The 12,850-nt window shown below is 44.5% G+C and overlaps 1 protein-coding gene across 2 annotated transcripts in view; it reads left to right on the forward strand.

The window, feature by feature from the left end:
- The window catches only part of AFG3L2 (AFG3 like matrix AAA peptidase subunit 2), a 47,348-nt gene that overhangs the window by 32,406 nt on the left and 2,092 nt on the right, over positions 1-12,850 (forward strand). For both annotated transcript variants that reach the window (XM_059409159.1, XM_059409160.1), the window contains 4 exons: positions 1,405-1,515; positions 4,288-4,403; positions 8,107-8,307; positions 10,195-10,389. In XM_059409159.1, the coding sequence (XP_059265142.1) occupies positions 1,405-1,515; positions 4,288-4,403; positions 8,107-8,307; positions 10,195-10,389 (623 nt within the window). The remainder of the gene's footprint in view (positions 1-1,404; positions 1,516-4,287; positions 4,404-8,106; positions 8,308-10,194; positions 10,390-12,850) is intronic.

Raw genomic sequence — 12,850 nt, forward strand, 5'->3', positions numbered from 1 at the left:
CTGGACATTTACGTACAAAAAGAATTACACAACATGTGATCTTTTCTGCCTGGCTTCTTTCACTTGGCGTAGTGTTTTCAGAGTCCAGCCGTGTTGTAGAATGTGTCAGCACTCTGTTCCTTTTTCCGCCGGATAATGTTCCATTGTGTAGCTAGACCACATCTTTATCTATCATTTGTTTCCATCGTTTGGCTCTTAGAGATAATACTGATTTGAACATCGGTGTCTAGATTTTTGTGTGGATGTACGTTCCATTCTTCTGGTTATATACCTAGGAATAGTGCTGCTGAATCACTTTTTGAGGAGCTACCAAACTGTTTTCCAAAGCGACTGTGCCACATTCTCACCAGCAGTGTCTGTAGATTCCAATTTGCCACATTCTTGCCAGTGCTGGTCATTGCCTGTCTTTTTGATTGTAGCTACCCTGGTGGTGTCTCATCGTTTTGATTGGCATTTCTCTAATGACTAGCCATGTTGAGCATCTTGGCGTGTGCTTATTCCAGAGTTTTTAACATGTAAAATGTGAGCCTTTCTTAAAAAGGAACATGTGGAAAGTCTGAGAGGGTTATATATGGAAGTGTGTGGTTAGAAGAAGGTAGGCATCTTAAATGTCCCAGGGTTCTAATCTTTTTACTTGTTTTCATTCTTTGGTCTTTGGAATTTATAACATTTCAGTGTTTATTGAGTACATACACATGTTATAACTTATTTGAGTTAACCATATACTTGATCTGAAACGTGAATTTTAAGAGACTTATGGGGGCACCTGGTGGCTCAGTTGGTTAAGTGTCTGCCTTTGGCTCAGGTCATGATCCCAGCTCAGGCTCCCTGCTCAGCTGGGGGTCTGCTGCTGCCTCTTCAGCCCACCCCTCGACCCCCAGTCATGCACTCTCTCACTCTCGCTCTCAAATAAATAAATAAACATATAAATCTTTTAGAAAAAGACTTACCCATCTAGAAAGCATTTGGCAAGCTTCACATATTTAACTTTTGTTACTTAATTGAGTGCACTGCTTATGTTTTCATTATATTTCAGCATGTTGCCTAATATTCACATTAGTCACTCTCCCAGCAGAGCTCATAGAACTAAGTTAATTAATGGGTATTTTTAAATAGGTAACTGTTGTATGAGCCATCTTGCTTATAAAAGTTGCTGCCCATAATTATCTGCTGACTGCTACTAACACTTGCACCTTAGTTCAAAGGGCCAGGATTGTACCACGTTATTCTGAATACTGCTAGAACAGCTTGGGGTTATGAATCAAACTGAATTTACATTACATTAAACCCTTTCTCAAAAGTCTGTTGCTGGTTGAGAAACTGAATGTGGTCATCTATAATGTGTGTGACTAATCAGTCCGAGTTTATTTGGTGGGTAAGCTGTTCTGCACATTTGTTTTGTAGGAGCTGATGTTGCTAATGTCTGTAACGAAGCGGCTCTGATAGCTGCGAGACACCTCTCAGATTCCATAAATCAGAAGCACTTTGAACAAGCAATTGAGCGAGTGATTGGCGGTAAGCAAACTGAATGTACCTCAAGTCAAAAGGCTGATAAAATGAGCTTGAAGCCATGGGTTTCTCTGTTTTGGCAAGATCTAGAAGCAAAGTCACTCCGCCCAGCTTGGGGTTACCATGCCCTTGCTATGTTCCCTCAGTGATGTGAGGGCACCCCCCTCGCCCCCACCACAGCCTGGTAGAGGTGGATGGTGTTGGTTTAGGGGAGTGTGAGACAGCATCCCACACCATACCTGACATGTGCAGCAAGCAGCAAGGTGTCTACCCCTGAATTTTACTGTCTAGTGTTTTGAAAATGCTCGCAACCTTTCTGTTTTAAATTGTATTGCGTGATTTAAATGTGCTCTCTATTATGGGGATATACATAACGTGTTTTCCCAGCCTTCTAGGGAGCTTATAATTTAAATACCTGTAAAACTATAAATAAATAAATAAATACCTGTAAAAAGCTAACTAGCAATTCCAGAACTTGGGCATTCAAAGAAGTGAAGGGCACTGTGGTCAGGCAGGGCTTTGCAGAAGAGGCAGGATTTAAGCCAGGCTCCCCTGAAAGAAGAGTTTGGTGTCAGAGAGGCAAGAACAGAAGGTGGCTGGTAGCAGGGGTGGGAAAGTAAACCAGTCAGGCTTAAGTTCCTTTGAGAAGGAAGTAAAGCTGGAAATAGCTGCTTTGGTGTAGATTTTAGAAATCCTTCAATGTTAAGGTCAAGGGCTTTTTAAACTCTTGTTCTGTGTCCAGTATTGAACTAAGGTGGGATTTTTCTGGAGTCATTGAGTAGCATAATCAGTGATATTTTAAATAAAAGGAGTCTGACATTGAAGAAGGGGGAAGCATCAGAAGGCAGAAAACCTTGTAGTCATTTTTTAACGTGAGATAGTGGATTTTAGCATAAGTGGTCCCAGTGGTAATAGGCCCCCCACCCCAAAAAAACCGTCTCACTGGCCTTGGGAAGAATGGGGTGCTTCAAGAAGCAGCCAGCTTGGCAGAAGATGAGATTCTTGGCAGAATTGGAGACGGGGCAGGCTGTCCACCTGGCACTGTGCAGCACCCCAGCACCACACTGTATCGTTCCCATGGCACAGAGGTTGGGGAGAGCGCGCCAGGGGACGGGCCCACACAGTAAACACTACCTGCATTTGGCGGCAGAGGGGAGAAAAGTGAGCCAACGGAGTCACCAGAGCGTGTGTGCCAGGGGCCCAGAGAGCGCATTAGGGAAAAAGATAAGGAGTAGATGCCATGAAAGGAAACCCAGGAGGTCAGAAGAAATGGAAGACAAGGGCAAAGACATGTTTATAAAGCACTTGTCATTGGGATCAAGTGATGTGAGAACATTGAGGAGGATGACCTTGGATTTGGCAATGAGGTTCTTCCTGGTGACTTCTGACATGACAGTTTCAGTTGAGTGGATGCCAGACTAATAGAGATTCCAGCAAGGATCTAGAGGCTAGTATAGCAGTGTCTGACCTGGATTAGGTGCTACCTAAATAACTAATACCTTGAACTAATGAATGGACTACTTATTCTAGAAATTTGTTATTGAAAGGAAAAAATCTAAGTTGACGGAGCTGTTAGTGGAATTAAAGCAGTTCACTGTAGAGGCAGGTGAGAGCCGTGTATGTGTCTGTGCCTTTTAGGTGGGGGGAAGAGTCAGTGCTCAGTGTGAAAGACATCAAGGTGGCACACCCTGGAGGGGCCTCGCTCTGAGGTACACGGACACCCGCTTGCAGCTCAGCTGCTGTAAACCAGCCACGAGCCATTGTTCTATAGTATGCCTCCTGGGAAAATGAAAACTTCCAGGGATAAACCAGGGGGTGGGTCAGAGTTCTTGTTTTTCTCATGTAAGCAAGAACTGCTCGTCTCTACTTAGTAACTTACCTTTTGTCAATCTCTGCCCTTCCAGCTCTGTTACTGTCTTGGGTTAGGTCATTGGGAACGTAGCACTCTTTTTTTTTTTTTAATCTTTCTGACTCAATATGTTATCATTTGAGAAATTCTCTCAGATGTGTTACCTTGAACACAACAAAGCTACTTTTGTCACAGTGTGACAATTTGCGTTAGTACAAAAGGTGTAGTTCATTTCTGTGGTACAGAAGGGCAAAAGGAGGTTTAGTATCTACCTTGATCCAGGCCAGAGAAGACTTGGACTTGGACTAGGGGGTCCGCCTGCTGTATAGTCAACACAGGAGGTGTCTCTTGGGTTTATTTTCTCAGGTCTCCCCTGCTGGAGCCCCCTGGGCCAGTTGATTAGTGTGGCGGGTGCCATAGCATTGTTCTGGCCAGCTTGCTGACTAGGTATTTTCACATCTTCCACCAGCTCCGTTCCTCCTCACTTGCATGCTTTCCATCAGGAACAGGCAGCAAGCAGTCTGCTGCATGTTTGTTTGCCCGGTGCTTGTTAATTCCAAGGACCTGGATTAAATAGGAGATCGTTCCAGACCTCTTTGTCTTTTCTGAATTTTATGTTTTAAGTTGACCTAAGTGCTGAATTTTATTTTGCATTTCTATTTCCCAAAACAATTTAGATGGCTCAGAAGAGTGGGAGAGTTAGGGAAAAAGTGGACCTCGGGGTCGTGAATGCATTTTGCAAGTGGCTGGGTGTATTTTGGATTTGGTCCTTTACTTTAAGCCTGACCGTGGTTGGGAATTTACAAATTATCATAGGCAGCGTAGTCGCTAAATCACCTTTTAGATAAGGCAGTGTAGATTGTATAACTGTCTTTATGTTGGTGCCACTGAGGCAGTGGTTTTTTGACGTTTTGGTGTTATTTTGTCAGGCTTAGAGAAAAAAACCCAGGTTCTGCAGCCCGAGGAGAAGAAGACCGTGGCGTACCACGAGGCAGGTCATGCGGTTGCCGGGTGGTACCTGGAACATGCAGACCCACTTCTAAAGGTAAAGCGGTTTGTGCTGAACAGTAGGCCAGCCAGCTGATCCTGTGAGCAGTTACCTGAGGAGAAGATTGCATTCCCACTCAGGATAGGTACATAAAATTCAGCCAAGACGTCTGGTAATGATGGTGGGATGAAGGGGTTATGTAAACCCTCCTGCAGAGAAGTTACAAAGTTTGGAAAGAAAATTGTTATTTAAAGGGACCGAACAGTGTCCAAAGCAGACCAAAGCTGGAGGAGAGTTTCCTTTTGCAAACCAGTAGCTGCAGTGGGTTAGAAGTGGGAGTTCGTGGCTTCCTTGCCTGAGGGGTTTTTTCTAGGGCCACAGTGATGGAAAAAGCGGGTCTTTTCTATACATTGAGGTGGCAGAGGAAGGAATTCAGAATTTGAAGAATATTGGAAATTTAATAGGTAAATCCTGGAAGCAATAAAGCTACAGAGGAGTTAGACCCAAGTCCAGGTAGAAACTGCCCAGCTCCCTGGCTCACCACTGCACTGCGCCTGCACAGGAGAACCGAGAGAGCCTGGCAAAAAAGAGAGCAGAGGGGCGCCTGGGTGGCTCAGTGGGTTAAAGCCTCTGCCTTTGGCTCAGGTCATGATCTCAGGGTCCTGGGATCGAGGCCCGCATCGGGCTCTCTGCTCAGTGGGGAGCCTGCTTCCTCCTCTCTCTCTCTGCCTGCCTCTCTGCCTACTTGTGATCTCTGTCTGTCAAGTAAATAAATAAAAATCTTAAAAAAAAAAAAAAAAATAGCAGAGGCCAAAGGGAAATATCCTGAAAGATGGGTGCACCAAGTGAGATTGGTAAATTTTTGCTTTTTCAATTGAGTGCGGTCCCCAGACTGATGCAGCACAAGCAACAGGAAGCCAGAATCTGACTTGCGATGTCAGGGGACCTCTGGAAATGGAGGGGGATCCCCCTGAAGCAAGGGGACCACAGAGAAGATAACATTAAAAGTGTGTGGAATAGGGGTACCTGGCTGGCTCAGTTGGTGGAGGGTACCACTCTTGCTGATGGTGGAGTCATGAGTTCAGGCCCCATGTTGGGGTAGAGTTCACTTTAAAAAATAAATACATGCGTACATAAATAACCAACTTAGATAATCTGCAAAGAAGCGGCTAGAACCAATAAGGGAAATTAACAAGTTACAGAATTCAGGATCCATATAGGGATCAGTTGTATTTCTGTATATTAGCCATGAACAATCAGAAAATGAAATTTTTAAAATGCAGTTTCATTTTCAGCAGCATCTAAAAACATGAACATGGCCAGGCCAAATGTATGTACGGATATGTTTATTGAGGTACTTGTAGGATCTGTACACTAAACGAAACAAGACCTAAATAAAAATAGAGCTATAAGGACACCTGGGTGGCTCCATTGGTTAAGTGTCTGCCTGTGGCTCAAGTTGTGCTGGGATCAAGACCCACACTGGGCTTCCTGCTCAGCAGGGAGTCTGCTTCTCCCTCTGCCTCTCCTTCCACTCATTCTTTTGCTCGCTCTGTCAAACAAATAAAATCTTAAAAGAAGAAAGAGATACACTTGTATCCCTGCAACGTTATGATTACCATTCTCCCCAGATTCATGTATAGTAACAGTGCAATCTCTGTCTTAAACGTAGCAGACTTTTTTGGAGAAATTGATAAGCAGATCTAAAATTTATACAGAAATCAGGTCAACTAGAATAGCCAAAACAATGGAGTTCGAGTTGTCTATTTTAAGACCTTGTTTATAGCTAAAGTAAAGATGATTAGTATTGCAGAAGGGACTGAACAGATCAGTGGGTTGGAATAGGAATAGACCCTCACACATAATCGACTAATAGATTTTCAACAGAGATCCCAAAGTAATAATTGAAGGCGGGGAAGATTGTCTTACCAACAAACGATTCTGGCAACTCAGTGTTCATGTGGGGGGAGAAAAGCTAACACTGACTCTCAGATCATATGTAAAAAATTAATTTGAAATAGATTGTAATAGCTAAAACAATAAAGTTCTGGAGGAAAATGCAAGTCAAAATCTTTGTAACCTTAGATAGGCTAGTACACAAAATGCATGAACCACGAAAGAAAAAGTTGATAAATGGGATCTCAGCAAAATTGAAAATGTTTTGTCTTTGAGAGACACTGTTAAGAAAATGAAGAGCAAGCCACATACTCTGGAAAAACGTGCAATTTAGGTATATGACAAAGGACTTATACCTAGAATAAGTTTAAAAAAAAAAAATCTCTTAAAACTCAAAAATAAGCAACCCAGTGAAATCATGGGCAAAAGATCTGAAGGTATACAAATGGACATTAAGTACATGGGGATACTCAGTTTCATTAGTTTTGGGGAAAGTGTAAATTAAACCACGGTGAAATACCACCACATATCCACTGGAATGGCTGAGGTTAAAAAGTCAGTCCTAAGTGTTGGTGAATGTCAGTCTAGCTGGAGCTCTCATCCATTGCTGTTGGGAATGTGAAATGGTATAACCATGTTGAAAAACAGTTTGGCAGTTTCTTACAAAGGTAAGCGCTTCTGGGGCACCTGGGAGGCTCAGTGGGTTAAGGCCTCTGCCTTCAGCTCAGGTCATGATCCCAGGGTCCTGGGATGAAGCCCCGCATTGGGCTCTCCTCGGCGAGGAGCATGCTTCCCCTTCTCTATCTGCCTGCCTTTCTGCCTACTTGTGACTTCTTGTCTGTCAAATAAACAAATAAAATCTTTAAAAAAAAAAAAAAAAAGGTAAATGCTTCTGTACAACCAACCAGTCTCCTATATAATCACTCAAGAGAAATAAAAACATGCACACAAAAAGACTTTTGCTGCATGATCCATAATAGCACTAAACTGGAGACCGCCCTGATGTTCCTTGAGAATGAAACGGATGTTTGGTTTGTATACACAATGGAATGCTACCCAGCAGTAAAAATGAATGAACTATTAATATACCTGGCAGTGTGGGCAAATCTCAGAAACGGTGAAGAAAACCAGACACAATAATGTACATACTGTAGGATTCCATTTATATGCAGTGCCGGAAATTGTGACTAATCCATAGGGACTGGTCGCACATCTCCGGCGCCAGGGCTGGAGTTGGTGGGGTGGGGTGCAGGGGTGGGAGGTAGGTAAGACTGAGCAGAAAGGGGTACAAAAGAACTTAGCAGAGCAAAGAAAAGATTTTCTGTCTTTGTTGTGGAAGAGGTTGTGTTTGTCAAAACTCACTGGACTATAACCTAAAATGAATGTGTTTACTGAATATAAACTATCCCTTAATAAAGCTGATTTTTTAAAAATTTAAGGAATTTACTCTGTTGCAAAAAGCACTAGGAGAGAAAATAAAGGTGCTGAGCATCCAGGTCTGCCTTCCCCTGCGTCCTGTAAAGGGCGATGTGGCTGGGGCACTGTGAAGTTGAATGGCACCTAGCCCGTATTTGAGCTGTCAGGATTCCTCCCTCACCAGCTGTCCTTCCATCGGGATCGAATAATTTCAAGTGTGTTTTATAAAAAGATAAAAATACTTTCTAGAGCTTCAAGGTGAAGTTCTCCTAAGAGAAAATACGGCCCCAGATAGTCAGCAACTGCTGATCTCGTCTTGCCAAGGCTGATGTGTTGCCCAGCTGCTGTGTTTGTGTTTCAGCAGCGAGCTTATTTGTGTGCAGATAACCACACTGGTCAGCATTTGGTGGTGGAATCTTCAGCATCTTGTGTGTTTTCTACTTGCCAGGTCTCCATCATCCCTCGGGGCAAAGGACTGGGTTATGCTCAGTACTTACCCAAAGAGCAGTACCTGTACACCAAGGAGCAGCTCTTGGACAGGATGTGCATGACCCTGGGGGGCCGGGTGGCGGAAGAAATCTTCTTTGGGAGAATTACAACCGGTGCTCAAGATGACTTGAGAAAAGTAACCCAGAGTGCCTATGCTCAAGTAAGTGGAAGAAAGGGGGGTTTCTTCCTTGCTCTTCCACATTTGCAGAAGAAATGGACATTTGCGGTTGGCTCTAAAACAGTACTGTTGTATTTAACTGGCTTAGGCTTTTCAGTCAAGAATTAATTCCTAAACGAAACTTTTTTTGGTAGTGTAACAAAGTTTACGGATTTCTCCCGCTCTCTGAAAGTCCAGCCTTCCTATGAAACCTTTTGGGAGCCGAAATGGCTCAAAGCAAAGAAGCACTAACTGTTAATTGATATGGGAAAATTTCTGAAAGTTCCCAGACTGCAAAACTAGGTCTGGTGCTCTTCCTCAGGACTCAATTTCCATGGGGACTGCAGTGCCGCTCACTGCCCCGGGGGGGCGCGCCAACTCTGTCGCAGCTGCTGCAGAACCCGTGTGGAGCACTGTGTTCGCCTTTTTTCATCAAAAGGAAAGTCCTCTTTCTCCCGGTTAGCAAAAGCAGATGCTGCTGGAGGCCATAAAAGCAGAGTGGCCTGAATGAACTGTCGAAAGATGGGGGATACATGTGACCAAGAGTCTCTAAAGCATATGTGCAGAGTTCAAAGCTCTGTGACAGGCCCCTGTGATCCCACAGTACAGCATTGCCTGTACCCTTGGGCTGTCCGTAAGAGCGTCCCTTCTTCGGGCCCTCCCTTCCTGCTGGATCAGCCGCTCTCCTGACTTGTAATTGTCATGCCCACATTTTGCTTACCTATCCCTGGTGCATACATCCCCAAACAATGTAGTTTTGCTGTCTCTGAACTTAAATGACTTTCTTTGGAAACTCCTGTTACCTGTATGTCAGCTCTTCTGGTCTGTCTCTTTTTCAAGTCTTTTTTGAGAGTGAACAAGCAAGAGAGCATCCCTTTAAAAAAAAAAAAAAAAAAGTTTTGAAAAACATTTGAGGGGTCCCTGGGTGGCTCAGTCCATTGACCGCCTGCCTTTGGCTCAGGTCATGATCACAGGGTCCTGGGATCAAGCCCCATGACAGGCTCCCTGCTCAGTGGGGAGCCTGCTTCTCTCTCTGCCCCCACCGCCTTGTGTTCTCTAGCTCTCTCTCAAATAATAAAGTCTTTAAAAAAATAATAATGATAACAAATATGGCTTCCTGCTTTCTGAGTTCTCTTGGCTGTTTTCCTGTTCCTCGCTTTCATCTGGGCCTTTTTTAGTCAATTTGGATTTTACTTCCAGAAACTTCTTAATGTGGGGCATTTTAGTTTTGGGAGCTCATAGGGTCCAGGCTTGACCTAGTGGCTTCAGGGAATAGGAAAATGGAAACGCCCTTCCAGGATCACTTGTTCTCAGGTTGGCACACTGCCCTTTCCAGGAAGAGCCTAGAGGGCTTGCGTTTTAAATTCTTGAGTCTGTCAGAACCTTCTTGCTTCTTTACCTCCCCTCGTGCAGGGAGAAGTATCTTGCACATTTCGTAGATGTTGTCCGTGGGCTTCTTGTCTTGTGTCCCTAGTTGAATGCTATCCAGTGCTGCACTGTCTACATAGAACACCCCATCCAGTCAGCCAGCACAAGGCTGCCGTGTAAACTTGGCCCGGTTAAAGAGTAGTATTACAGGGGCACTTGGGTGGCTCAGTGGGTTAAGCCACTGCCTTCGGCTCAGGTCATGATCTCAGGGTCCTGGGATCGAGCCCCGCATCGGGCTCTCTGCTCTGCAGAAAGCCTGCTTCCTCCTTTCTCTTTCTCTCTGTCTGCCTCTCTGCCTACTTGTGATAGTTCTCTGTCAAATAAATAAATTCTTAAAAAAAAAAGAGTAGTATTACAGCAAAGTATAGGGAATTAAGGCCCGTATGAAGACGTACTGCCATTTTATAAGTCAGTCTGTCAGCAAAACCAGATATGCACCACTAATCATGTCTTCTTTTTCAGATTGTTCAGTTTGGCATGAACGAGAAAGTTGGGCAGATCTCCTTTGATCTCCCACGTCAGGGCGATATGGTTTTAGAGAAGCCTTACAGCGAAGCCACCGCGAGACTGATAGATGACGAAGTACGAATACTTATTAATGATGCTTATAAGAGAACAGTGGCTCTCCTCACAGAGAAGAAAGCTGATGTGGAGAAGGTGGGTGCTGTGGGAATAATTTTGTTGTGGGAAATAGTTGTGGGAATAATTTTCTACGTGATTTTGCCAGAAAAAAAAAAAAGAAAGAAAAAGAAAAGTTGAAGTGATGGATGTACGGTTTGGTTTGGTTTGTAGACATTAGTGTTTCCTGTGACTAACTCTTGGGTTCCTTTCTTCATTCTGGTTCTATGTCTGCTCTGTCTCTGTGAGGAGGTGGGAATGCAGGATTAATGGAATCTGCTCATGGCCACAAAATACACAACCGAGGCATTCCCTCCCCCCAACCCTGTGTTTTACCCGTACTCCTCAGTAAGGAGCACAGTGGACTGACAGGAATTTACCGTTGTCCTACACCTCTGGAATAAACAGGTACTAATGAAAGTGCAAACAAAAGCCAGCCCACATGAAATTGGCACATGAAAATTACCTTTGGTTTAATTACAAGCTCTGCAAATAAACATGCTCTATGTTTTCTGTCCTACTTCATATGACTCCACCTACCAAAGGGAGGGTTTCCTTCTGAATTCAGTGAATTTTTTGCATCCAGTAAATTCTTAATTATTCAGAATCCATAGAACCAAAAGCAGAGTTTTTTTGTTCTTTGAACATTCCACACTCCTAAAGCACAAATGAGAAAGCCTTTTCAGAGGGATTGATACAGATAAAAGAATATTCCAAGATATGCTCTTCCATCAGTAAGGCAATCGAGAAGCATCTGTGATGTCTTCTCACAAAAGTGCCCAGTGCAGGCTGAGATTGCTGGCGCCCTCCACACTGGAAAGCACCCACAGGATCTCGGAGAAAGGGAGATCGAAGTGGTCAGCAAAGGCTTCGTGTAGAAGATAGAACTTGGGTTGTATGTGGAAGGGTATGTATGTATAGATAGATATGTATAGATTGTATGTAGAAGGGTAGTCATATTACAGTGAATTAGTTGAGGGGAGCAGATAGTCGCGTGCTGGCCTGGGGAGCAGGAAGTGTGTGGGGAGCAGGGCAGGGCTGAGCGGAGAGTTGAGGGGAGGGAGCTGCAGTACCCAGGTTCTCAAAAGCTAGCTAGAAAGTTTAGAAACACAGTTTTAGAAATAAGAGTGACCTTCAAAATGATCTGATCCAGCCCCTTTGTTTTAGAGCAAGGAGTCCTTAAAGAGTGTCGAAATGATGAAGTCCATCATTTGCCGGAGTGTGGCAGCAGTGTGCCTGCCTAGGGGAGAGGCAGAGACTGCCGCTGGGGGCTCAGCTCTCCCACGGTGCTGTGACTAGCCGTGGAAGTAGGGCAAAGGCCCATCTGAAAAAAACTGGGATTTATTGGTTAAATGCACAGAGTGGACGAGAAGAAAGCCCTTGAGATGACTCCTAGTGGCAGACATGGGGTGGGAGTCAGTCTGGAACCCAGGAGAACATGGGCTGTGGGCATCTGCGAATGAAACATGGACAGCAGGTCCAGGCTGGAGATAGGATCTCTTGGTGGTCCCCCCATAGCCAGTTGTGGAAAAGGAGGACCTGAGCTGTGGAAGACAGTGGAGGAGCTCCCTCAAGACCCCTGGCTACAAGGGGACAGTGTGCATACACCGATTGAAGAGCAAGCTTCCATGTGCACATCATAGGTGCCAAACAGTTTCTCCCAGTTATCTGTCCTTCCACATGTACAGTGTGTTTACTGACAGTGGTAACAAAGATGTGTGTGGGAAAGGGAAATTGGGTTCAGCGGAGTGAGGATTTTGAAACACTCCAGAGCTCTGAAGTACTGTTTAGCCCATTTGAGAAATTTAAATCTATGAAGGGCACTGTTGAGCCAGCCAGGAGATGAGGAGCTGTCAAGAGGAGAGGTGGCCGGAGACTTTGCTGCTAGGACTAGTGTCCTCCAAACTATGGGCCTCAGTTTACTCCTCTGCTGGACAGGGCAATACAGAAGGGCCGTGCTTTAGGAGAATAAGAGTAGCTGGTTAGCTAGCATCCACCCAGCATCTCATGTGCACTAGGCACTGCTGGAGATGGCTGAACTTCTCGAAAGCTCCCTGCAGCCTCAGGACATTGAAACATTATCATCCCATTTTACAGAAGAGGAAACTAGTACATGCAGCGGTTAAGTAACTTTGCTTAAGCTTATGCAGTTGATAAGGAGCAAGACCAGGGCTTGGACCCAGTATCCTTCCTGCCTGCAGAGCCCTTGCCGTTAACCTCTGACTAAGCCTGTGCTGCTGAATGTGGCTGGTCCCAGTTGAAGTGTGCTCTGAGCCCACTGGGTCTTGAAGACTTGCTATGAAAAAAAAAAGAAAGTAAAGTATCTCAATAATTGTTTAAGTCATTACAGGTTAAAATGTTACTTTGTTTGGGGGCATCTGGGTGGCTCAGTCCTTTGAGTGTCTGACTCTTAATTTCAGCTCAGATCATGATCTCAGGGTCACGAGATCGATCATCACCACATCGGGCTCTGCACTCAACTCAGAATCTGCTTGACATT

This window comes from Mustela nigripes, chromosome 8 (assembly GCF_022355385.1).
Source record: "Mustela nigripes isolate SB6536 chromosome 8, MUSNIG.SB6536, whole genome shotgun sequence".
In the NCBI taxonomy this organism is placed as follows: Eukaryota; Metazoa; Chordata; class Mammalia; order Carnivora; family Mustelidae; genus Mustela; species Mustela nigripes.